Below are 27,746 nucleotides of genomic sequence, written 5' to 3'. Positions count from 1 at the left end.
GACTGTCTGGGTGACGAGCTCTGCTACTTTTTGACCGGGTCTTTTCACTTTGACCCATATCAACAAATAACAACAACATTTTGCCTTCTGGACGCAGCAATTATACACATCCATTTCCCAGCGGATAGTGGAAACGTTCGACAAGTCGCGTTCCGGTTTTTGGTCTTCCGTGCCCGGACGTCCCGTTCTTCCATCTCGGCGTCGGCGCACCAGCCTCCCCCGCTCGGAGGGGCCCGTCTATCATCGGGCTGGCTGGGTCTATTCCCATGATGATGCGACCCACGCTGGCTCAGCACTACCACCCTCGCAGCGGCTTCCCTCTGGAAGGTAAACCGAGTTGCCATTGAGGCTTTATAGCCACTTAAAAAAAATAAAAAAATAATAAAATAAAATAATAATAATAATAATAATAATAATAATAAAAAGGACTCGACTTAACCTCTGCCACAGCGTGAACAGCAATGTAGGGCTATAATTCCGTACCGAATATATGCATTATAACTTTTCACATAAATAGCAAAAAGTGAGCGCGCAAAGACTTGACTCGTCGTTCGATCTGACTGCGTAGTGTCAACTCCGCTGGGTCAAGGCCGAGTAAACCAGCTCGGTGGGGTTTTCATCAACGGCAGGCCTTTGCCCAACCACATCCGACACAAGATCGTGGAGATGGCCCACCACGGCATCAGACCGTGCGTCATCTCCCGGCAGCTGCGGGTCTCCCACGGGTGCGTGTCCAAAATCCTGTGTCGGTACCAGGAGACCGGCTCCATCAGACCCGGGGCCATCGGGGGCAGCAAACCAAAGGTAGACCCTCAAAAAAGACGAGAGCTGCACCCAAAAAGACGACGCGGTAGGATCAGGAAAGCAGACCATAAACTCTGAAACCTTTGTGACATTTCAAGCAGGCGGCGACGCCGGACGTGGAGAAGAGAATCGAAGAATGCAAGCGGGAGCACCCGGGTATGTTTAGCTGGGAGATTCGGGATAAATTACTCAAGGATGGAATATGTGACCGCGACAATGTCCCTTCAGGTAAAAGGGGCAGGAACATTTGCGCTATGATGATGTCGATGATGATGATTATTATTATTATGATGATATGTTCTTTGAATTGAGATGGAACCGCACTGGTTTTGCAGTCAGCTCCATCAGTCGCGTCGTACGCAGCAAGTTTGGGGGGAAAGACGACGAAGAGGAGGATGAGGATGACCTGGACAAGAGCGAGCTGGAGGAAAGTGAGCGCAGGGCCAAGCACAGCATTGAAGGCATCTTGGGAGACAGATGTAAGTGAACCTTTTCCCACTTTCGCAAATATGATGTGACGCCAAACTTTTTTTTTCTTTTTCTTCCCCCCCCAAAAAATAAAATAAAATAAAATTGGCCTTCGAAGAACACGTACAGTATATTCCTGATCCGTTAGTTGTCTCTGGATTGTATAGTTTCACACGTGACGTTGTTGGACGAGGTGGGGTGCAGAGCGTTGTATTTTGAATTCTTTATCGAGCATGTCTCCACGCTTAATGCTTTCCCCATGAGGCCAGGCCGTAAATCACGCAGCAGGTGATGCAGCTTTAGTGCTCGCAAAGGGGGTTTGCAGCGTTTTTCTTTTATTCGCTTTGCACACAAACATCGGATAGCTCACGTTTTTAATGTCATATTTTTCTTTTTCTTTTTTCTTTTTTTGTTGGGTGCTCGTGATGCCTCGGTGCATTTGGCAAATAATGAAAGGACTTGTTTCAAATATTGCGAATATTTCTATCCCCCTTGCTCTACCCTATTCATAAAATCAGTCACAGGAACATTTATTCAAATATCGAATTTTTTTTTTTTTTTTTTAGGTGAGATGTACTTTGATTCTGCAAGTTTGTCATGAATTTCTGGTTCTGTTGGCTATTATGTTGTTATTGAGACTTGAAGGCGCGTGTACTTCCCCAGATTGCCGGTCAATGGAAATTAGAAATAAATCAATAATTTTACAGATGACGATAGATAAAACTTCGTTGTTTGCGAGTGTACCTACCCCCTTGGCGTTTTTTTCCCATGCCCTCTATAGTCAGGTTTTATGTGTGAGAAACTTAATAGTTACTCTTTTTGTTCAAATATACGCGTTCCTTAGTTTGCATCGCTTCTCTTTCCACTTTTGTCAAGTATCAACATCGAAATGTCAACATGTCCGCGTAAGGTTGGGTGAAGTAGATGACGAGAGATAAAGCGCCCCAGTCCGAGGAGACACAATTGTCGCCCAGATGAGTTGATCAAACATTTGTTCAACGGTTTCCATCAGCGCACAAAGACGAGCCAGCGAGCACAACGGGGATGAACTTGGTAGACAAAGGCGCCGGAGTCTATTCGGGCCTCACGCTTGGGCTGTGCACGGACAAAAGAGCCAGCTTGGAAACACATTTGGGTGCTGCTCAAGACGAAAAGGGGAAACCTGTTTAGCATTCAAAAATGGGAAAGGACAGCTTTTCCGTGCGCGGCAAAGCCCGACAAAACATTTTATGAAGGATGAATTATTCAGGGAGCGCTCCGGCCCAGTTTGGAGGAGCCGTTCACCAAGAGAAAATGGCCACTTTCCCTACAAAATGTTTCCCTTTTAGGCTTTTCTATAGAGGCCGGCTGCCAGTCAGTCACTACAATAGAAGCCTCAGAAATCCACTCACGTATAAGCGCGTTGCTTCCCCACACATGCATGGGCGCACGAACTCGCACGATTAAAGAAAGCTCTTCATTCTAAGATATAATTGTAGGTTTCAAATTCAAAACGTTCAAAAAGTTTCAGATTGACCATTAATATGAAACATTTGATCTACAACACAAATTCCAATTAGCATACGCCTTGTATTTGTTGCTTATATCTTTTTCGTCAGGTTCATTTTTTTTCTGAGAAACTGTGTAGTGATAGTAATTTGTTCAAGAAAAAAAAAAACAGGCGTGCCCAAGGGATCAATTACTATTTGTCACATATCCAGACGCTAAATGGTCAACCAAACAAAGCCCCTTGCACATGGGAGGCTGAAGACATCTTCACTCTTAAAACGTGGCTGTTAAACTCCTTCCCCCCCCCCCCCCCCCCCCCCCCCCCCACGGGCCACATCTAGTTATGACTTCCCTCGGAGGGCCGTTATGTATGTGAACCCATATGAAGTAATTATCACCTCATATAATATATATAAAGAAAAAAAAAAGATCAATAACTACTTTTAAAATCAGAAGCCTATCAAACATGTTTTTAACTACTACAATTTTTTTTCAAAACAGGATTGGTAACAAAAATGCTTGCAATATCTCAATGTTATTACAATAGAACGCAATTTATTTTCAATTTTTGATTTGCTTTCGCGGGCCACGTAAAATGATGTGGCGGGCCGGGTCGGGCCCCTGGGCCACCAGTTTGACACCTGTGCTCTAAAACCTATGATCTATTATTGATTCTTTTGGTGGATGACAGCCTTTTTCTCCCCCGAACATTAATAATGTCTTTTAAACGATGTCGATATTGTGCTATGACACATTTAATGACGGAGGGAGTGTATTAAAGAGTGTGTTTGGTGAATAGCGACCAATGTTCTCTCCCCGGAGAGCCCAGCTCTGGCCCTGGAGCGTATAGTATCACCATTGGGGCCGGCCATCGGTCCCCACTGACCCCCTCCCTTCCTTGCCGCCTGCTCCTCAAATCTCTTCAAGCAGATTAAATCGACTTTTTATTTCATCCCACTTTCATCTGGAGGGCAACTCATCCCCTCTCCCTCTGTGTTCTATTCTTTCCCTTCTGATGTTAGCCCTGCGTCAGCTGCAAAGTTTGTCCACTTCTATAAAACTTTTCGTCTCATTTATTTAGCTGCATATAAAGATGAGAAACCCTTGCCTGTAAAATAAATATGTAAGTACGTAATACATCTGTTTGTGTAAAAGGAATCATGAATGTTAACTAAAAGTGTTGTAAATGAACCATGAGTCCCCAGTAGAGCAACCACGAAATGAAATAAATAAATACAATTAAAAGAAATCTATGATATAGTAATGTTTAAACAAACAAACAAAAAAAGTTGAAATTTGTTGTTTCAAGTATATAAGTGCCCAAGTTTAAAACAAAATTGATGAGCGTAATAAGAAAAAAAATAGGAATGGGTGAGTACTGATGCTGGGTATCGGTATTGGGCTTATTTTAAGATTTTGGGTACCAGCCACTAATACTTTAGGCAGCGGTTTGAAACATCGGCAAATCATTATGTGTGTCAGAAAAAAAAGAAAGGTCTTTGTTTATAATCCTCTGTCATTGTATTAATTGAAATTTTATGTATCAAAAGTACTAGAGTACCAGTGAGTACTCAAGAGTATACCTACACTAGTACATGCATAACAATAGAACATATAAAAAAATGTATGAAAGCATGCATTGAAAATGGCATATTCATGTCGAATAGATTTTGGCTGTCGTCGGACATGCAGTCATCTTTGTTTCCACTTGTTGGCTGTCGTTCGAACCCTCATACTTAATCTAATGTACATGGCATACAGCAAGAACTATAGATCATGTGATAGTCACCAACAGTCTCTTCTGGGACACTTAGAGACGATAGACGATTTCCAAAGAAATGTCAAAAATCACCTACGATTCTGTCAAATACAAACGCATTTGGCAGGAAGGTTTGCTTTGCAGTTCTAAGCATATAAGCGCCATAGTCATTGACCCTGGAGACAAAGTAGTCACAGTGGGCCAATCTTCTACTTACTGCTGCTTCAAGTTTTCACAGTGAGTCTTTAAGAGTCCATCCTTCGTTAAGTTAAATTAGCGACATAATACAGAGGAACGTTGTTGAGGGGCTGATACATTTCCATTTAGTTGTCTGCGTGCGTACGCACGCGCGCATGCGCTCGCACGCACACACACACACACGTGCACGCAATCTTCTTTGCAATGCAAACAGTCAAAGGGATAACTTTATTTGGCGAAAGAGAATCGTGGAAAGGGCTAATTGAATAAGCCCAGGATCTTTGAAAAAAACCCTTACCATGGTGAGCGCAGTCATCATGTCATAATTAGGTTTCTTGAGGCGCATTCCTTCAATCTGCCTCCATTCTCTTGGGCTCATTGTAACCAGGGTGTGGGCCAATGGCTGGGGTACAAAAGGGAACCATGAGCAGACAATACATGAAAGAGCCATTAAGATTTAGCTGGCTTTGTAACAGAAACTGAGCAGGACTTTGTTTGTGCAAATAATGTGGGTGTATAAAAACGACTCGGGTCCAAGTTTGCCGTGCTGCGAGTGTAATAGTTTGGCATACGCTGGATCGGTGCCAGGGGAGAGGAGAGTTGGAAAGAGAAGAACCGGCTCACAGAAGGCACAGCGATGCACTTTGCAGACACCATGTGCAGTTATGTGCGAATGATTTAAACTGTACATATTGTAACATGAATACGTACGTATCTACATAAGATCAACTTAACAGATTTCACAATTATTGTATTTTAGTCATGATGATGATGACTCAATCCAAACACTAAACAGGTCGCGTTCTCCTCAACGAAGTATGCTGCCATGCCTAACGGATTTTGTCTCGTCACGACATGACAAAGACACGACCAATAAGGTTTCTGAGGATCTTATAATAGCTTTTGGCTATTAGTGGCGAGAGCCAAGTGTCTGGTGAAGAGGGCTCTGTCTGTCCGTCGAAAGAATGAATGTGTCACTCATGAGCATCTGGGCAGGAGGGCAAAGGAGGGGGGCCACCAGGGCCAAGTGGCGAGCACCAAGCCACTCTCCTCTTCCCCGGGGGCTCTCTAGCCCACTCTCCTCGTCCCGCAGTACTCCCTCTCTCGTGAGTTTTTTCTAATAAGCCCATGCATGATGACTATCCAAGCATGAAAACATAGTTATCCGCAAATGAATGGCTCCTCTATTCTTTATTAAAGCCCCTTTCTCCTTTCACACTTTTATTGTGACTCACTGATATCAATTCAAAGAGCAATTAATGAATGCACACCGACTTTGAAGTCAGGCTGTGCTTTTTGGGAGGGTGGTGTGTGTGTGTGTGTGTGTGGGGCTGGGATGGGGTAAAGGGTATTTGGGGTATTCCCCTCTTCAAGACCGGCTCGAGTGCCCCAGCCTTCACCGTGATGCACTAGCCACACTGAACTGCTACTGAGTGTGCCCAAAGACGGGTGGAAGGGAGTGAAAGAGTGAAAAGGCCCACTGAAGGTCAAGTAGAATGGCTGGCCTTAGAATAAGGCCTCTCTTTATCCACTGCAACGTTGCTCTATAGACACAGCAGCTTGGGCATGTACAGATGATATAAATTGTTTTATAACATGCATATTTGTATGATGTGTTACTCAGAAGGTAAAGCAAAATTTGCGTGTGTGTTTCTGTGGGAACCTCAATACCTCTGTCTGATTGGTTGCTTTTGACATGCGTAAGTCTGTTTGGGTTGGTTAAATGCCCAAAGGCCAAGAGTCAAAGATGGCAGAAGTCAGTCAATGCAACATCTTTGCTGTTGATGGGGGGACGGCAGCTGTCAGTCACCTGATTGCTAATTGCCTCAAATAGTTTTGTGACGTGGCTTACCCACCCCATCTTTTGTTACGAAAGAACAAGGCAAGCATTTGTGTACTGACAATGTTTGACTTTGTCCCAAAATTTTGAATGAATGTAGAAATTTTTCATGCCGATACGTTACAAACCACAGGTTCTTGGTGAGTGAACCTTGACTAATGAGCGCTCCAACTTATGAGGTTTTGAGAAACGAGCAGTTGCTTGGCCAATTTTTTTTGCCTTGACTTGCGACCATGACTCCAGTCACAAGTGAGCTTCAGGGTCTCCACAGCTCCAGTGATGTGAATAAATGGAGCACTTAAGGTAGTGGAACCTCGCTTCACTATCAAATCGGTTTACAGTGTTCCCTTGCTATATCGCTATTCACCCATTTCGGCTTCAGCGCATTGCAGACTTTTTTCCCCCCCATATTCATATCGTGCATAATTCGCCATATCACAGTATTCTGAGTGTATGCTGTAATATGTTTGTGGTAAAATAAAAGCTTCCTAGCGTAAAACTGTAAAAAACAAACAAAATAAAAATTCATTTAAACATGTTACAGGGAATGAAATATACAGAGTGAACAGTACTACTTTGCATTACTGTATGTTTAAGAGTTATATGGAGGACGTAGATGACAAAGATGTATGGTATAGGTTATTAGGAGTGTGGGCAGGGGCGTCGCTAGGCCTATTTTAGGGGGGCTGAAGCAGACAGATAGCAGATTGCGCAGGCGCTGTTGACGAGAGGTGTAAAAGTGGTGGTGACCGCTGTATTTAAAAGGATGTTTTGCAGTTTAGGTAGTGCTGATGGTTTTCGTTATAGAACTGCACTCTACTCACAATAGACAATAGATATAACCATCATCACATGGCCGCCACGTCTGCGCCTGTGACCCGGAAATACGTCAGTCCCATTCTCTGCCTGCATTGCGCCACAGCGCCCGTAAACATCAGCGGCCATTTCTGGAACTAACAGACTTTGTCAATGGCATTTTAAGTGAAAAGTGGAAAATATTTTTAGACACATTATTCAGTCCTGACGGTCCGTTTTACCCGATATCCTTTACATCGGGGTCTGTTTTATCGAGGTACCACTGTATTAGTGGAAGACAAACAAACACATTACTGACTGAGTTATAGAAATGTACCGCGCTGATAATTTTCGGGAAGCCAGCAACTGCCTAAAGCATGTTTTGTTTGATTTAACTCACCTCGAATGTGTGCGTATTGGATGTTTGCCCATCCTGCGTAACATTGCGTTTAAAACTTGGGAAACCACGTCCGAAAAACTGCTCTGCTTTTGTCCTAGGTGATATGGCATGACTTTTTCTTCTGACTGTCTCCAAGTAAGCCCTTAAATCATTCAGAAGCTCGAAATCTGCATTGCCAAAGAGGCGATATGTTTTTTTTGTTGGCATTTCAAAAATGTTTACATCAAGGGAAAATGTTAAGACCACAAATCATCCTGTGCAGTTTGTCTCAGGTTTGCTAAATCTGACTGCACGTGCTAAATTAATGTATTTGCATATACTGTTATCGTCCCACAACACAAAATGAACTGTGCGGTAATTTAACACATTTGGCAGAGGAATTCCTGGTTGCCTAGTTAGTAGATCAGCTTGCACATCTGTTTGCGTGAGCAATCAAGTTTGCGCCTGTTTTTGACAATGCGAACCTCTAGAAAATATATATGTGGTAATTGTAGCATTTCTAATACAACAAGTGCAGAGTACTGTACAGTATATGATTAAATCATTTTGTGTACTCTTGAGAAAAAAACTCAAACCTATTTGCTCAGACCAGCAAAATTTACAAACATTCATTTTACTTTGTTAAAAAAAATATTTACTGATTCAGTTTGAACATGTTCAACACAAGTTAAATGATTCTCTGCACAATGAATAGCACTCCAAGATGAATCATTTTAAAGTTCGGATTTTATCTCGTTTTGGAAAAGAGCTGAAAATATGAAAAGATGAAATGCACGGATCCCATCCCCTATGGCAGTGGTAGGGAGCGAGATTCAACTTGCTGTACCTATATAACTAAGAATGACAGTTAACATGTAAAGAGGTCACATTGTTGGCTCTTGACGTAGCCCCCCCCCCCTCCTCCCCTCCATGACCTGAGATGTGAGATGGATTTAAAAGACAGGGAACAGAAAGGTCATAGGACAGTGTGAGGTCGCTCTCTCTTAGCACACAGGAAACAAGGTTAGAAACATGTTTAGTTAAAATTGACAGGTAACCATTTCCTGAAACCCCCCACCCTTCCATAACTACTCCATGATCACACACTCCTTTTACCCGTCACCGTCCCTTTTTGCAACAAGGATGTGATTGATGACACTTGTCTACCCACGCACATAATTTGTATCTTTAAACGGTACACTTGTGAAGGTCACAACTGCTTCTTAGCAAGTCAAGGCCACCTCCCCAAAAAGTGGCCCCCGAACAAACACACACCATCTTTTTCTAAACCAGCCAGAGAGAGTCACAGATGGGCCCATAGGCTGTCAGTAAAGCCATTATCTAACCCAGCATCTGCCTACGTTGACTTCTATATACTGTTTAATGCAGTCAGCCAGTCACTTAGTCCCCTGGCGCCTGAATAGAAGCCGCATGGTTGTCCCGCCCAAATAAATGCTGCGTTTGTCTCCTCTGCCTTTTGTTTTGTGTGATTTTGGGAGGGGAAGGTGGAGAGAAAGGGGTTGGCCAAAGTGTCACCGCCTCACCGTTAACTAAATCCCCAGAAGTGTTCCTGAGCCGTGCGAAGAAGGGGTGTAAATAATCCACATATGGCCAGTCAATTCCCCCAAGTCCTAGCTGGAGCCTTTTGCTCTTTTTCTCTCATTCTGCCTCTCACGCACGCATGCATATATGTTCAACCAGAACTGTCTCATGTCTCAGTGGGCATATTTAAGCCTTTGTCCACCCCCCATTCTCCACCCCTCCAAATAACCAGCATTACTGAAGTCCTTCCAACAGTCTGTTCCAGCTAACTCCTCAATGCTCTTTCTGGTTTTCTCTGGCATGGCGTGGCAGGAGACATTTTGGGTTCTTTTGGCTCCAGAGAGGTTTGTTTTGCTTGGGGTCCCATGCACTGTGTCTCTTGGGGCTTCAGTTTGGTTAAATTAAACAGTTTTCTTTTCTCCTCTGACCCTCCCGAACCACCCCTCCAACTGCCTCTCCTATTTTGAGGCTTAATGCTCCTCAGCTCCTTCGTCGGGTCGTCTCCACTGAGATGATACTCTTTTAAGCATTATATTTTCTTCATCTTTTGATGCATGAACCAGAGCCAGCCCCCTTCTCCTTCAGTAGAAGGTGGGGTAAACATATACAAATAGACGTTAAATGTTTACTGGGGCTGAGAGTGCAGCATTCCAAGATGATTACTAGCAGGCAACAATATGTGGGTTAGAAAGGATAGTTTGATTGGCCAATTGTGTTTGACATGGCCAAATTGATGTGATCAAATCTTAAGGCTAGCAAGGCAACAATGGCAAATGGGGCTCTCACTTGCTTACAAGGTTGGAAAAGTTCCTAGAAATGGGAAAAGTTCAAACTTTTGACATTGTCATTCTCTTTCACTTTGTCTCAGTCAAAGACTTCATAAAGACTATGCTGATTTACAATGAGAATTATTATTATTATTTTTTAAATTGTGGGTACGGCTGTGTGTTTTTGCTTGACCTGCCGGCCAAAGAAGGGACATCTTGAGGCTGACAAGCACAATTAAATGGAAGCACAATTTGGGGAAGGCTGTACATATGGGTCATTGTCTGAACTATTGCATGTCTTTAACATTATGACAATTGTACAAAGATGAGTGTAATGGGTTTAATCAGTAGTTAGGATCATTTTTTCACTCGTATCTGCAGAGTTTGAAGGGTAACGTAAATTGTGCAATTTTTATGAAGCTGTTTGTCTTCACCATTATGCACTTTCATCTTTACTGTTATAAAACAAAAAGGGTGTTTCAATGGGCCACCACCATTTGCTCTGTCAAGAAGGGTTGCCTTTACTATGAATGCCTAAAATTTTAAATCATCAATAACTTTTTAAAAATAGGACTTTAAGCGTGGCTGTTTTAGCACGGGAGATATTTACCCATATAAAACCATTCATTCATTCATCTTCCGTTCCGCTTATCCTCACTATGGTCGCAGGCTGCTGGAGCCTATCCCAACTCTCTTCGGGCGAAAGGCGGGGTACACCATGAACTGGTCGCCAGCCAATCACAGGACACAGAAACAAACAACCATTTGCACTCTCATTCACACCTACGGGCAATTTAAAGTCTTCAATTAATGCATGTTTTGGAGATGTGGTAGGAAACGGGAGTGTCCGGAGAAAACCCACACAGGCACGGGGAGAACATGCAAACTCCACACAGGTGGGGCCGGGTTTTGAACCCCGGTCCTCAGAACTGTGAGGCAGATGTGCTAACCAGTCGCTCACCGTTCCACCCATATAAAACCAAAGCAGCATAAAAAAATGCTAAATTAGATTTATTTAAGTGTCTTTACTGTTATTCATCAAATTATGTAAAAATGACCCATATGTACAAAGACGGTCATGTGCTTGCTACTGCAGAGAGTGTGTGCATGTTTATCGAGCTCCAGAGCCAAGCTTTATGAGTGGAAACAAGTTTGGACTGTGATTGGGAGGATGTCCTATCTCTTGGAATAGCTAAATACAAAATGTGATCTCTACGTATCGGCATCCCCTGTTGATTTTATTTACATTACCTCACATCTGCTTGATAGAGAACAAGTGGTCTATGTCTTTACCAATAGCTGCGAAAAGAGTTATGTTTTCATTATTTGCTACCTTGCAGGGTTTGGCAAAAACTATAACCAACACAACTTGATGGAAGTGTAAGGCATTGAACAACGTATTACATTTTCATACAGCTGTAAATACAAGATTTATCACACACCTTTTTGTATTAACATTGGAGACACTTTCAACATAATCCTTAATATCTCAGTAAATAGTGTCTTCAGAATGCAATTCCTTTTAGCTGTTCGTGTGTGTTGTATGGTAAGCAGTAACAAATTAAACCATGCGCTCTAGATTGTGTTTGTCTAATTGGATTTTCATATTTGATTATATACATTGCCATGCTTTGTAGACGAGCTGCGTTTATTTCATGGCGCATGACGTTTTGGGAAGCCTATTAATTTTCCCACCCACAGGCGAGCGATAGAAGAATCCACCCAAATTGATATGCTACATTTTTACAACAACTACTTCCAAAAAATCAACACAGATGCCCTGACAGACTATCCCCATGGGTACATTTACATCAGCAAAAACAGACCCCAGTGCCCCCGCTACCCCCTTAGGTGCTTGTACAGTTTCCTCCGGAGGAAGGAGTTTTGTTTGAGGAGGGCTAAAATGTCCCTGGCTGTGCCCCCATCTCCCCCCATTCCTCTTTATGCACCCCCTTCCCTGTCCAGCTCCCCAGTGGGGCAGGTGACAACCCTCTACTGTGAGGGGTAGAGGGAGCCATGACGGATTCCACAGATGGAGCGTGGAAATTGCTGGCAAAGAGTTCAGCTCTTTGCGGCAACAAAGGGCCAGAGAGTCAGAGAGAAATATAGGTGGAAAAGAATGATTGGGGGAGACAAAGTGAAACAGTGAAGAGAAAGAGGACAGGGAGGAGTAGGTATTACTTGTTTAAAGAGGGTGAACATCGTGTTTACAAAGTTGTATTTTCTCTAAACTTTTGATGCAGCACTTATCATTAACAGTACACCATAAATAAGTGAGATGTTAATCAAATGGTCCTAAAATTGTATCATTTTAGTGAGCATCCCCACACAGGACATTTACAACGGAACAACAGTATATCATTAAATCGATTGAAAACACCCATTTGTGACTTTGTTTGACTTTTTCAAAGTTAGATTTCCAAAACCAGACTACTCAATTGGGGACCAAATTCTTCTTGCATGACTTCCATGGATTGCAACTGGGAGCCATCGTCCTGCGAATGCTGTCTCTATGACTGGCCGTAACAGGGAGCCGGATGGGGGTCGTGTTTGGATCAACAAAGAAATGAATCAGATTAAAGGAGTCAATATTCTAAAGCATATGGCTGGAAGGAGTGCTGAAACAGCTATGAAATGTTATATTTTATACTGTGACATGATGACTAAGAAGATATCAAAGAGACATATTTTAATACCCAAACTGCTTTTTAAAACAAATTTCATTTAATATATTCCAGTTTGAGAAGAAAGGGAAAGTAATATGCCACCATGTCATTGCCACCTAGCATAATGAAAGCTGGCAGAGTTTGAAAAAAAAACAAAAACAAATTGAACGCCTTGCACGCACCCGAGACTTCAAAGAGAAGTGTGAAAAAGTATAGAGTCCACGTAACAATTCAACATACCAGAGCTAAACAAATGAGCCCACTTGTGCCATCTACGGTAGATCAGATTGTGGATTAACACTGTAGATACTAGGTGTCACTATGTTTTTTTTTGTTTTTTTTTTAAAGTTCTTGAAACTACGGTAGCAGTCATAACCGATAGGTAATTCCAAAATGATTAGGGATTTTCCCAGCTACGTCTACTTTCCCAGGGCCCAAATCCCTGTGAAATGCTGAGGAACGTGCATGCTGCTAAAGTCGGGGGGGAGCCAAAAAGAATTCCATGTGGCCCTGCTCTAGGAAACGAGTGTGTGTTTGTGTGTATGTGTGTGTGTGTGGGGGTGGGGGGTGCAAAGGCCTCATCTCTTGGTTTTTTGCCAACCTGTCCAAAACCTGTCCAAAGCTTGCTTACCACACCCCAAATTCCAGCAGGCCGAGTGTATCAGTTACTTTTTTGGTGGCCCTGTAAGTTGAACGGTCTATGGCTGCTTTGTTATTGTTTTAGATTAGGCACCATTAGAAAATAGAAATAGAGTGTGGATCTAATACACATTAATGGTAGGGCAAAATTGCAAGATATTCTGAAAGACATAAAGCAATGTCTCTTTTTCTCTTTCTCCCCCTTTAGAAAATATTTTACTTATTGCCCCCCTCATGCATGAATGTTTCTTTACCAATTTGCCCCTAATGCATGTTAAGTTTTCTCCCGCTGCTATTGGTATTGTGGGAAGAAATTTGCCGATGGGGGGGGGGGGGCAAGAATCAGTTTCACAAAGGGGGCCCTAATCTGATTGGATTCCCTTGTATTTTACAGTTGTTTCTGAGGGGGAACTAATATAGTGTTGCTCACAAAACATTGCCTGTGCTGAAGGGGAATTAATTAGTGTAACTCAAAAAGTGGCCGATCCGGCCTTGGTGAATTAATAAGGGAGTTAAAAGTGTGTTTGAAGTACCGAATAAAAACACATTGCTGGAATACAGCATATAAATCAGAATTGAATTAACAGAGATCTGTGGTAGAGATAGAAAAAGGAGAATTTAGGGCTGCCAGGACCAATAATGTAACTGCTGCTCAGTCAGGCTGAAGTTCACATATCACTAGAAGAATAGTCACATTTCATTTTGTAGAGATGACAGTTTTTCTTGAATGATTCTTCTGACACTATATTTACAATTACTGTTAACAAAGTGTGGATAATATAAGATACGTAAATATTCAGATTTTTTTTGTATTTATTTTGTGGTTTAAATTCAATAATATGACTACAATTTGCTATTTCCTCTTGAGATTGGTGACTGCATTAGTAAAGTCAGAAGTTACCTGACGAAGAAGTATGCTTTCTCTCTCTCACTCTCTCTCGCTCTCGCTCTCTCTCGCTCAAGCACACGCACACACAAACACAAACACACACACGCAGACGCACGCACACACACACACACGCGCAGAGGCAGAAGAATGGCCTCTAGAATCAAATTAGCCTTTTGTGTGGCTTTTAGTCCACCAGTGTCCCTGTGGAGCCTCGGGATTTTCATCCATAGGGATTATTCACTCACAGTAATTCTCCTGAATGGAAGTCTGTTTGACCGCAAGTCTACAAGGTAAACTATCACTTGATAGTGCAATTGTGTGCATGTGGGGAGGGAGCTGTTGTATCATCAAATAGGAAAATATATCACATTGTTTTATTCTGTACATCAGCAAGGTCAGGTGGTCTTTGGGACTCCGTTATGACTTTGCTGTTGCTATAAATTGCTTAATGAAATTTATTTTGCTGTTTGATGAGGAAGAGGCTTCAACAATTTTGAACTTTTTGCCAGTTCAAACAGCTGCTGCATGGAGAAAATATTGAGCGCTTTTTCTTTCTCTCCTGTTGAATAGCGAGTCACTCAGATGAGGGTTCAGACGTGGAATCAGAGCCTGATCTGCCACTAAAACGGAAACAGCGGCGCAGTCGGACCACTTTTACGGCAGAGCAGCTGGAGGAGCTGGAGAGGGCCTTTGAGAGGACCCACTATCCCGACATCTACACCAGGGAGGAGCTTGCCCAAAGGGCAAAACTGACTGAGGCCAGGGTACAAGTAAGAGATAGCACATATATACGAGTGGAATTTTATGAGATCCAGTACTTAATCAAAAATCTGCCTTTACAGAGATAATACTACTTTTTGATGACTATTGTCACCAAGATATATTCATTTACCAATATGTTTATTATGGTCTCCACTGCATCATACAACCCCAATTCCAATGAAGTTGGGATGTTGTGTTAAACATAAATAAAAACAGAATATGATAATTTGAAAATTATGTTCAACCTATGTTTAATTGAATACACTACAAAGACAAGATATTTAAAGTTCAAACTGATAAACTTTATTGTTTTAAACAAATAATCATTAATTTAGAATTTTATGGCTGCAACACGTTCCAAAAAAGCTGCGACAGGTGGCAAAAAAGAGACAAAGAGAAAGTTTAGGAATGCTCATCAAACACCTGTTTGGAACATCCCACAGGTGAACAGGCTAATTGGGAACAGGTGGGTGCCATGATTGGGTATAAAAGGAGCTTCCCTGAATTGCTCAGTCATTCACAAGCAAAGATGGGGCGAGGTTCACCTCTTTGTGAACAAGTGTGTGAGAAAATAGTCGAACAGTTTAAGGACAATGTTCCTCAACGTACAATTGCAAGGAATTTATGGATTTCATCATCTACGGTCCATAATATCATCAAAAGGTTCAGAGAATCTGGAGAAATTACTGCATGTAAGCGGCAAGGCCGAAAACCAACATTGAATTCCCGTGACCTTCGATCCCAAAGGCAGCACTTCATCAAAAACCGACATCAATGTGTAAAGGATATCACCACATGGGCTCAGGAACACTTCAGAAAACCAATGTCAGTAAATACAGTTCGGCGCTAAATCCCAAATTGCAACTTGAAACTCTACTATGCAAAGCAAAAGCCATTTATCAACAACACCCAGAAATGCCGCCGGCTTCTCTGGACCCGAGCTCATCTAAGATGGACTTATGCAAAGTGGAAAACTGTTCTGTGGTCCGACGAGTCCACATTTCAAATTGTTTTGGGAAATTGTGGACGTCATGTCCTCCGGCCCAAAGAGGAAAAGAACCATCCGGACTGTTATGGACGCAAAGTTCAAAAGCCAGCATATGTGATGGTATTGGGCTGTGTTAGTGCCAATGGCATGGGTCATTTACACATCTGTGAAGGCACCATTAATGCTGAAAGGTACATACAGGTTTTGGAGAAACATATGCTGCCATCCAAGCAACGTCTTTTTCATGGACGCCCCTGCGTATTTCAGCAGGACAATGCCAAACCACATTCTGCCCGTGTTACAGCAGCGTGGCTTCGTAGTAAAAGAGTGTGGGTACTAGACTGGCCTGCCTGCAGTCCAGAGCTATCTCCCATTGAAAATGTGTGGCGCATTATGAAGCGTAAAATACGACAACGGAGACCCCGGACTGTTGAACAGCTGAAGCTGTACATAAAGCAAGAATGGGGAAGAATTCCACCTACAAAGCTTCAACAATTAGTGTCCTCAGTTCCCAAACGTTTATTGAATGTTGTTAAAAGAAAAGGTGATGTACCACAGTGGTAAACATGACCCTGTCCCTGCTTTTTTGGAACGTGTTGCAGCCATAAAATTCTAAGTTAATGATTATTTGCCAAAAGCAATAAAGTTTATCAGTTTGAACATTAAATATCTTGTCTTTGTAGTTTATTCCATTAAATATAGGTTGAACATGATTTGCAAATCATTATATTCAGTTTTTATTTATGTTTAACACAACGTCCCAACTTCATTGGAATTTGGGTTGTAGTAAAAGGTCCTTCAAATAATCTGGTTATTTAGCTAAGACTGTAAGAGGAGTGAAATGTACAAGAAAAAAAGTATAATTGAATGCACTTCAATGCTGGAAATATACTCATATTGCTAAATTAATACCTGGCTGATGTTGTCAATTAAAATTTATAGTATCGGTATTTTACTGAAGGCCTACTTGTGTAATGGGGTTTATTATATTGTGCAAACCACTAAATGTGCAACATCACATGACCAAACCCGGAAAAGAGGTTAGCGGACTTCCTGTGCATCCTACGATAACTAGCACAACTAAGGGTTGATTACCTAATGTTTTGAAAACGAACTTGCTAAAAGTTTGTTTTCTTTATGGCTGGTGCTTTGGGACAAAAGTTAAATACATGTATATCAGTTATATATACAAATATGATCTGATATATGTAAATACAAATGAAGACGAAACATCGGATATTGTCATCTTTGGTCACTCTTGAAGACATTGTTGACGTATAAAGTTCCTACAGGTGCTTTGTTCCGTTAGAGCGCCGTCATTTACCCAAGCAGGAAGGAAGTGCTTCGCCCTCTTTTGCCGAATGCGGAAGTTGGTTTCTCGTTTAACCCCATTCAGTTTATCTACACGCGTCTGTTGAATCAGTCTATTCACTATCATGTTGATATTTAAAAAGGTTTCAGAAGCTCAAAGTTAGCAGTTTTCATTTTTACAAAGAACATTCAACTTTGGTTTTAGCATTTTTTTCTCTGGAATCAATGACATTATCCTGCATACTCTTCAAATGGGAAATTAACTAATTGCATATGGATTCAGTGCATTCTGTTTCAGCATCAGTTAAGTATGCAATAACACACACTCACATATACTAACAACGTCACAACATTACTAGGTATGGTTCAGCAACCGAAGGGCCAGGTGGCGGAAGCAAGCTGGAGCCAACCAACTGATGTCCTTTAATCACTTGATCCCAGGGGGTTTCCCACCTTCAGCCATGTCCAGCCTTACTCCTTATCAGCTCTCTGACAGCGCTTATGCCTCCTCATCCTTAACACAAGGTACACAAGGTCAGGTCTCAACACACAGAATAATATTAGTATCTGTTAAAGAAATATTGGTAGACCATAGCATGTAATTTCAATGCAATGTGTTTGAACGTATTTTCATTTCGTTTTATCTAAAGTTGCAGTGTTATTACCACACCAGTAAGTATATATTCACATAGAGCTCTGTCAGCCTTCATTATTTTCTATTGATTGAACAATATGATCATGAAGTAGTGTAGAACTACACTGCAACTTACTGGGGGTGGTGTACCTGAGAGAAATACCAAAGCTTTTCTCACCTTGTTCACCTTAGAGGCACCCAACACGCTACATCGACCGCAGCCTCTGCCTCCCTCCTCGGGCCACCAAGTGCCCAGTGGGGGAGGACAAGGTGAAGGAAGCTCTGCCTACTGCCTCGCCTCCGGACGCCACTCCTTCTCAGGATACTCGGAAAGCTTTGTGAGCCCCGTGGGCCCGGCCAATCCCATGAACCCGGCCATCGGAAATGGACTCTCTCCGCAGGTGAGTCAACATCTTCAGCCTGTCTGGTCTGAATTTGACCCCTAATATTGATTGTGTTCTTTATGAGGCAGTGGAGCACTGTGCCTCAGGCTGTCAAGGAAACAGCAAAGATTGGCATGAAATGAGTGAAGCAACATTTTATGCCACTATTTTGTCACTGGCTTCCTTGTGCGTAATTTTGGCACAAACATTTTCCATCCATCCATTTTCTGAGCCGCTTATCCTCACAAGGGTCGCGGGAGTGCTGGAGCCCATCCCAGCTATCATTGGGCAGGAGGCGGGGTACACCCTGAACTGGTTGCCAGCCAATCACAGGGCACACATAAACAAACAACCATTCGCACTCACATTCACACCTAGGGGCAATTTAGAGTCATCAATGAACCTACCATGCATGTTTTTGGGATGTGGGAGGAAACCGGAGTGCCCGGAGAAAACCCACGCAGGCACGGGGAGAACATGAAAACTTCACACAGGTGGGGCCTGGGGATTGAATCCCAGTCCTCAGAACTGTGAGGCAGATGCTCTAACCAGTCGTCCACCGTGCCGCCTCACAAACATTTTCCTTTAAATGGAAATAACCACTAATAGTGGACTCCCCACATTGAAATCTAGTTACACTTCTGAATGCACAACGCATATAATCCACAATATAATAATAATAATAATATTGCGCATTAAGTGATATAGAAAGCACAGTTTTCCATAGTTACAAATGAGTACAAACCCAGCACAGCAAACACTGGACCTTGTCTATCAGTGGGAAGTCCTGTGATTGCATTCTTAAAATGCCTCCCTCAATACTCCCTCTAGTCAAAGCAAAGTTCTTATTTATTTGTGTGTTTCATATGTCGGGAAAGGAATATTTAGTCTCAGATATTTTGCCCCTCATCCCAACATTTTTCTCCGTGGACTCCTGGATAGGCTGATTCGGCCGCTGGCAACAGGAGCGCTCCAATATGAAACACCCTGGAATGGCAAGTCAGCAGCCCTCTCATGAAGCAGAGAGAAAGTTCCAGGGAAAGACAGAGACATGATAGATCAAGGCATGTAACAAGCAGTGCTATAACACACATATTCAAGTCAGAGTAGAACTTTGCAGTTGCAGTGGCTGTGGCTGTGGATTATTGGATCCTGCAGCAATTCTTGGCAACAGTTCCTGCCCTTTTTCTGTCTATCAAGCCTTCCAAACACAATTTCATTTTTTTTCTGAGGAAAATGTTACAGGGCATGAGAGGAAACACCGCTCCTCTCTCCAAGTCAACATGTAGTCGTCCCTCCTCTCCTACTTGGAAATGATTTAAGCAGTACCATGTGTGTGAGTGGATGTAGAATAATATGTCACTTATAGGGCCAGGAGGACACATAGTGCTGCATACCTGCTTCTTATTAGGATGACTCTAGCCTCGAGCCTTTGCTCTGATCAGACGTAGGGTGGATATGATACATTTAGAGCTTGCAGGTTTAGTTACAGTTACAGGCCCACAGCCTCAATTTCTCAATAAGAGATTATTAATTTTCACTGGAATATTCAGTGAGGATCTGAGGAGGTTGGTGCTATCAGGTCCACCAGTTGAACTTGTTTGGCCTGCAGCTCTTTTCCGTTCTTTGCCGGCCAAAGAATAGTCCTCTAAATTCGATTATTGTGTCGCTAATAAAGACCAGATCAAGAGCTAATGCTTTTCTCAAGCTGCAAATGTATTCTGAAGTTTGAGTAAAGTGAAGCTCATAGAGAGCTCTCTTTTGAGATCAGACAATCTTTATCAGAGATACGCTGTTATCATAAACTTATATTAGACTGACGTGATTCTCCAAACTGTTTGCTCTTATCTGTCTTTCCATCAGGTGATGGGTCTGCTGAATCATGGTGGTGTTCCACATCAACCTCAAAGCGACTATGCCATTTCACCTCTAGCCGGTGGTCTTGAACCACCTACCGGCATGGCCACTAGTTGCAGCCAACGCATGGATCACATCAAAGGTCTGGAGGGTCTGACCAGTGTTCCCTCCATGTCAGCTCTTCCTTCCCTGCCCAGCTCGCAGTCCTACTGCACTCCGTCCTACAGCTCCCAGGGCTACACAGTTGACCACGTGGCGTCGTACCAGTATGGCCAGTACGGACAAAGTAAGGTCAATAGACTTCACTTTATAATTTTTACCCCCCCTCACCACTGCATTTTGTAGCCACCCTTGAATAGTTTTTCAAAAAATTCAAACATTTTTTTTTGACATGGTTCAAAGAACAAACTTGTGCTTGCTGGACTGATTATAGTCTTAAAGCAAAGATCAGCTCATACATACTTTCAGTTATTTCAATTAGAATTTTCCAGAAACGCCACAATGTTAGTAAAATAGATGTTTTTATAAAAAAAAAAAAAAAAAAAGATAGAATAGGTCCTTACTTGAAACACATGTGACTGATTGGAAGCAACATGATTGTTTCTATGAAGCCACAATACTCATTTGAGGTTTTCTTTTCTTTCCGGTATAAGAAATGTCTGAACGAAGTCATGCCAATACTACGCTGGTTCTAAAACCCATTACAACACTCCACAAGTTGTTGAGACACACCTCTGTATTGATGAACTAAATCAAACAGGAGTTGGGATAAACTTCTTGTCCCCCTGAATCTTCATTCTTCTTTAGACATTTTGGTCATTTCAATGCTTCTGGCATTGTGAGAGTTTTGGAAAGGCTCTTTTCCCAGCATGACTGTTGCCCAGTACACAAAGCAAGAGTTTGAAGAAAGAACTTTATTTTACAGAGCACAGACTTTAACCCTATCAAAAACCCTTAGATTATGAGGTCTGGATGAATAGAAAAAAAATGTGAAAGTTGTTATTGCTATGAAGAACAACAACACATTTTCTTTCATATCCAATTATCATTTGTGTAAATATAATTGTGTCTATATAGTGTAGCTGCTCTCCTTCTTGTTAAGGTGCGACCCCACCCCACTCTCAGGTTTTGGGGGTAATTGGGCTTGTCTGATTGCCACTGAAAAGTAATTCACCCAACACTGTGACACAGTCATTCAGTAGAGTCAGCTCACATCAAGAAAAAGTAAAGCTCCAATAAGACCTGAGAGTCCTACTTAGCATGTTTCCCTGAAAGAATATTCACTTGTCAAGTCATGAGAGGGTATTTTCACTTCAAATTACTGTAATGAAAGTCTTGCAGTCAACTTCAAACAAATCTAAATTTGCAGGCCAATGTCGTTTTCTATTATGGTATGATTACAGCAGTCGGCGTTTCCAATTTTGGTCCACAGGGGGTTGACCAATCAGTCTCATCCAATAATCTTTTTGCAAACCCTGGACAGGGCTCTTCGAAGAGCGTGAAAATGAGCCAAAAAGTCTGAACATCTGAAACTTGGTGTGGCCGCAAGTATCAGATTGATATCAAAATTATTATCTGAGAATACCAAAACATCTTATGAAGTATTCTGGTAAAAAAAAAAACTTCGACCAAATTAAGAATCACACGTAAACGACCTTTAAGCCTGTTTGTGTTGTGCACACTCCTAAAAGCGCAAAGGCTGTCACCAGGACAACACATGTTCTCATACACCCATGCACTGTCACAAGCCCGAATGGTCCATCTTGATGTGATTAATCAGTGGGACTGCATAACCAGCATGCAGTTGGACTCGGAACTGCAGAAGAAAGGTCTTTTCTGGAGGTGGACGGATCCTAATAGCCTCTGGCAGGGCGGCTATTAGAAACAGGTGTGAGGACTGAGGTCAATTGGGAAGGCAACATTTAGCAGGGCTGCTTCAGGTTCCAGTGTTGGCGGTGGCAGTCCGATCCATATTACTATATCATGATATTGTTCACTGGCCTGCTGATATAATTTTATGTTATTATTACTGCTTGGTGTTCAATACTACTACTACTACTATTACTAATAATAATAATTCATAATATTAATAATAATAATGGTAGCACGGTGGACGACTGCCTCACAGTTCTGAGGACCTGGATGCAACTCCAGCCTCGCCTGTGTGGAGTTTGCATGTTCTCCCCGTGCCTGCGTGGGTTTTCTTCGGGTACTCTGGTTTCCTCCCAGATCCCAAGAACATGCATGGTAGGTTAAGTGAAGACTCTAACTTGCCCGTAGGTGTGAATGTGAGTGTGAATGGCTGTTTGTTTGTATGTGCCCTGCGATTGGCTGGCAACCAGTTCAGGGTGTACCCCGCCTCTCGCCCGAAGATAGCTGGGATAGGCTCCGGCACGCCCGTGACCCTAGTGAGGAAAAGCGAAATGGAAAATCCATCCATTTTCTGAGCCGCTTCTCCTCACTCGGGTCGCGGCTCAAGGAGGGGTGTGTAGGTATCTTGCCCCCAAAAGATTTTTTAACCATGGGTCCTCAGAAAGTGAGTGAGAAGGACTCAATAAAAGCAATAATGCCGGCTAAGGGTAGTCAAATAATTTCTAAGCTGTAGCGCATCAAAAGATGGAGTAAGCCAAAAATGCAAAACAAAACAAAACTGAATAAGATTTAGTTCAATGAAACTGAAGTGGGAAAATGTAGCAATTACAAGCAATTTATTTCATTACATTCGGTTTTATTTGATATTACTGTATATTTTTATACATTACAATACTGTACTGTGCGATTGTTTTATTTTTTTTTCCCAAAACATCGTTTTCTGGAAGGGTGGAATGGATTAATGCATTGCCATTCATTGCAGTGGGGAAAGTTGATTTGAGATCCAGGTGATTTGAGATACGAGCATTGTCACGAAAAAGTTAAACTCGTAAGTCAAGGTACCACTGTGAGTCAAGGTTACCATGACGGAGATAACCAACACTCATTTACCTGTCGGTGTGGTGACCTGTGATGCTACGTTGCACTTCAGTGATGCTCAGGAAGCACAAACACATATCTCTCTCTTAAGGAATGTCAGGTTTATGTTAATAATAATAATTAAAACAATTTCTTCCATTAGACTTTTATATATAGATGGTTTTGTTAATTAAAGTATACAAGTACAAACAAAAGAAAATTACATGATTATACTGTCTGTGTGATTCAGAAGATGAAGTGGCTGATCATCAAGCACTGACTTTTTTTAATCAACAATTATTCATCCATCCATCCATCCATCCATCCATCCATCCATTTTCTACCGCTTATCCGAGGTCGGGTCGCGGAGGCAGTAGCTTTAGCAGGGACGCCCAGACTTCTCTCTCCGCAGCCACTTCATCCAACTCTTACGGGGGATCCCGAGGTGTTCCCAGGCCAGCCAAAGGATGTAGTCTCTCCAGCGTGTCCTGGGTTGTCCCCGGGATCTCCTCCCGGTGGGACATACCGGAACACCTCACCAGGGAGGCGTCCGGGAGGCATCCGAATCAGATGCCCCAGCCACCTCATCTGTTTCTTCTCGATGTGGAGGAGCAGCGGCTCAACTCTGAGATCCTCCCGGATGACCGAGCGTCTCACCCTATCTCTAAGGGAGAGCACGGACACCCTGCGGAGGACACTAATTTCGGCCGCTTGTATCCGGGATCTTGTTCTTTCGGTCACGACCCACAGCTCGTGACCATAGGTGAGGGTAGGAACGGAGATCGATCGGTAAATCGAGAGCTTCGCCTTTCGGCTTAGCTCCTTCTTTACCACAACGGATCGATACAAAGTCCACATCACTGCAGACGCTGCACCGATCCGCCTGTCGATCTCCTGTTCCATTCTTCCCTCACTCGTGAACAAGACCCCAAGATACTTGAACTCCTTCACTTGGGGCAGGATCTCATCCCCGACCCGGAGAGTGCACGCCACCCTTTTCCGACTGAGGACCATGGTCTCAGATTTGGAGGTGCTGATTCTCATCCCAGCCGCTTCACACTCAGCTGGGAACCGCTGCAGTGAGAGTTGGAGGTCACGGCTTGATGAAGCCAACAGAACCACATCATCTGCAAAAAGCAGAGATGCAATACTGAGGCCACCAAACCGGACCCATCTACGCCTCTGCTGCGGCTAGAAATTCTGTCCATAAAAGTTATGAACAGAATCTGTGACAAAGGGCAGCCTTGGCGGAGTCCAACCCTCACCGGAAACGAGTCAGAGTCCAATCAACAATTACATATTATTAATGTACAGCTATCATGTTATTTATTCTTACTCTTATTATCCACCCTTCCATTTTCTACACCGCTTACTAGGGTCGCAGGTATGCTGAAAGGCTCCAGCTAATTGCGGGCAGGAGGCAGGGTACACCCTGAACTGGTTGCCAGCCAATTGCAGGGCACATATAAACAAACAACCATTCGCAGTCACATTCATACCCAGGGACAATTTAGAGTCTTCAATTAACCTACCACGCATGTTTTTGGGATGTGGGAGGAAACTGGAGTACCCGGAGAAAACCCACGCAGGTATGGGGAGAACATGCAAACTCCACAAAATCGAGGCTGGATTTGAACCCGGGTCCTCAGAACTATGAGGCGGATGTGCTAACCAGTTGCCGTGCCGCTATTCTTCTTCTTCTTCTTCTTCTTCTTCTTCTTCTTCTTCTTCTTCTTCTTCTTATTATTATTATTATTATTATTATTATTATTATTATTATTATTATTATTAGGAATTACTATTTTACATTTTATCTGCGTATGGGAATGTACTTGATCTCACAGCCTGGCTCCAGACATGCTGCTCAAAACTCCTGTTTGCCCACACTATACTAACAACAGTCATATGTTTGTGAACATGCTAAAGAACCGGTGTCAAAGTCAAGGCCTGGGGGCCAGATCTGGCCCACCACGTCATTTTATGTGGCCCATGAAAGGAAATCATGTGCTTGAACCACCATGATTCTTGCGAAACTCTATACAAAAAAGATGTATTGTCATATGTAATAAATGATAAGGTTGTGATATTGCAACCATGTTTTTACAGTACAGTAATTTGAAAAATAGTTGAAGAAAGTATTAGCCTTGACTTTTGATTCCAAAACTAGTCATCCATCGATTTGTTTTCTATGTAATAATACAAGGAGGTGATTCAACATTTATAGGATTTAACAGTCCTAACGGCCCTCTGTAAGAATCCGTAACTACAATGTGGCCAGCAACAAAAATGAGTTGGACACCCCTGTAAAGCATACCCCCTAAATTTAGAATAACCATAAATCGCTGTATTTTATTGTCTTTCTCTACAACATTTGATTCGAAATCCCCAGCCTCTTGAATCAACACATCTCATCCTGTTTGGTCTTTTTATTTTTACAGGTCCCCTTCCTTATCTGAGGCCTGAGATCGCCTGACCCAAAGCTCGAGTCCACAACGAATGAAGACGATCATTCAGCAGCAGGACCAAAATGAAATGGAATATGTTCTTTGATGCACGATATTGCATGATTATTTCTTGTGGAGGACAAATAGATAGCTCTAAGAAGGGACCACAAGAAGGAGTATCAGACCAAAAACTGTTCATCCACTGTGGACATTTCTGCATCAGGAGTTCAGATGGACAGCCCAGATTTCAGCGCTTAATTTGGTCAGTTCTGTACATGTGGCACACTGACCATCTTGACTTCCAGTTAGTCCACCAATCGTGGGCCCAGTCCCTGTGGGGTCTTTTTTTTTTTTAAATGACAGTAAACCCAAATCTATTGCTGCAAGACAGCCAGCTGTTAATGTGACTTGAGGCAACATGTTTACATATCTTAAAGCCACATGAGGATGTATGAAATTCCATATATCGGCAAATTAATCTCCCAAATCAATTCTACCCGTGGGGGGGGGGGGGGCACGGAGGACACGGGCTTTGCTTGATTTTATCTATATGACATTTGTTTGAGGTCCCACACAAGCCAAACATGAAGAGAAATTCTAGAGGCAAAGAAAGCAAACACAGGGAAATGAATACGTGGGTTATAATATATTAGAAATGCTAACATACACCACAGCTGTATTGCTGAGGAAGTTCATTAAAACCTCCAACCAAGCACTCGCCTGCCTCCTCTGTCTTCCTCTCTGTGTCTCAATGACGTTTTGGACGGTGAGGCACAGATCTTGGCCTTTTGTAGTGGTCCAGAGGCCTTGCGGGAGGTCAGGGGTGACATTAGGGAAAGTGACAGATGAGAGAGCAGTAGAAGAGAAGTGGTTTTAACAAAAAGGGGAGGGGGTGGGTGGTCGATAGGCAAGATCGATCACAGGCTTAAACCCTTTTAAAGAGCTTTCTCTTGCGGGAAAAAGCCACCAGGTCACAAGTCACGACCACAAAACACTTGAGAAAGCAAAAGAGCAGCAAAGTTTAGATAAAAGACGGACATGCATTTTCCCCGCTGAGCAGGAGTGCAATATGTCATATATCGCTAGTCAGCCACATCATCTGAGAAAACATTTGTCCTATTTGAAAATTCTTGTTTTTCCGATAATTTTTCTTACAGGGAAAAGTAAAAAAAAAAAAAAAAAAAGATCAAGCACAATACCATGTTCAAACTGTACTTTCATTTTTAAGCAGTAATTATAATACATTCTTCTCTGAAAAATCATTATTGCGTAACCCCAACAATATGTCAGTTTTTCAACTAATTATAGTATGTCGCTTTTTGTGCTCATTCCCACTCAAATTCTCAAGAGAACAGGATCCACTTTGATGATATCTGTGTTATGGAAGCTCATTAATTAAGAAAGAGCTCATGTGCTTTCATCACACAATTGGAACATGACAAAATACATTAGGAAGGACCAAGCCAATATTATCTGATTATATTGTTGGATCATTCTGTCTCAATTTTCCAGAAGTACAAATATAGATATGTCAGATTCATTCCGAACATTTTTTTGCCACAAACCATTCCAAAGTGCAAAAGGAGATTTTATCTGTCCCATCCTATCAAAAATAAAAATAAAAAGGAAAAAACAAGTTGCCCACATGCAAGCACTCTGTTGTTTTAATATCTGTTAGACATTCAGTCTAACAATTCTTTTAGTCATTATATATATGTTTTTGTATTATGAAGTGGTTTGACATCAGGCCGTGTATGTGTATAAGCACATTATCATTATTATTTATAATGAAATAAAAATTCTGAAAATGCTTTCTGTTTTCTTCATTGTTTTCTCCCTTCGGATTACTAAACACTCCTTTGTGTTTATTTTGGTCATATTATGAAAAAGGCAAGTGACTGTGATTCACTTTAGTGAGAGCGTTCAGGCGCATTCAGTGGCAAACATTTACTTTTGAAGGCACTCGTGAACCCTCCAACCAAAATAGGCCCACCAAATGTCGATCACCAGACATCCATATTGACATTGAACACAACAGCCTTTCTTATGGATAACTGTTGACATTCAGATGTCTGCATCAGTGGATATTAATACCCACACTGGCCCCTGCTACAGTAACAAACTGACTTTTGTTTAACGTTTAAGACGAAGCGAACAAGCCTTAAAGCGTTTTGGACAAACAGT

At 42.3% G+C, this 27,746-nt stretch overlaps 1 protein-coding gene across 5 annotated transcripts; it reads left to right on the top strand.

Annotated features, from left to right (window-relative positions):
- On the top strand, positions 1-27,365 carry pax3b (paired box 3b). Of its 5 annotated transcripts, none has more exons than XM_061782905.1 (9): positions 1-327; positions 569-804; positions 903-1,032; positions 1,140-1,283; positions 14,805-15,004; positions 17,655-17,820; positions 18,122-18,330; positions 20,176-20,460; positions 25,557-27,365. In XM_061782905.1, the coding sequence occupies exons 1-9, from the start codon at positions 267-269 to the stop codon at positions 25,572-25,574; spliced, it is 1,449 nt and encodes a 482-aa protein (XP_061638889.1). In that variant the 5' UTR covers positions 1-266; the 3' UTR covers positions 25,575-27,365. The 5 variants fall into 5 exon arrangements, with proteins under 5 accessions (XP_061638889.1, XP_061638888.1, XP_061638887.1 ...); XM_061782904.1 differs by having other exon boundaries at positions 3-327; positions 906-1,032; positions 20,176-20,455; XM_061782903.1 differs by having other exon boundaries at positions 3-327; positions 20,176-20,455.
- Positions 27,366-27,746: the final 381 nt, after the last annotated feature.

Source organism: Phyllopteryx taeniolatus, chromosome 8 (genome assembly GCF_024500385.1).
Source record: "Phyllopteryx taeniolatus isolate TA_2022b chromosome 8, UOR_Ptae_1.2, whole genome shotgun sequence".
Classification (NCBI taxonomy): Eukaryota; Metazoa; Chordata; class Actinopteri; order Syngnathiformes; family Syngnathidae; genus Phyllopteryx; species Phyllopteryx taeniolatus.
This window is presented reverse-complemented; position numbering and strand designations above follow the sequence as displayed.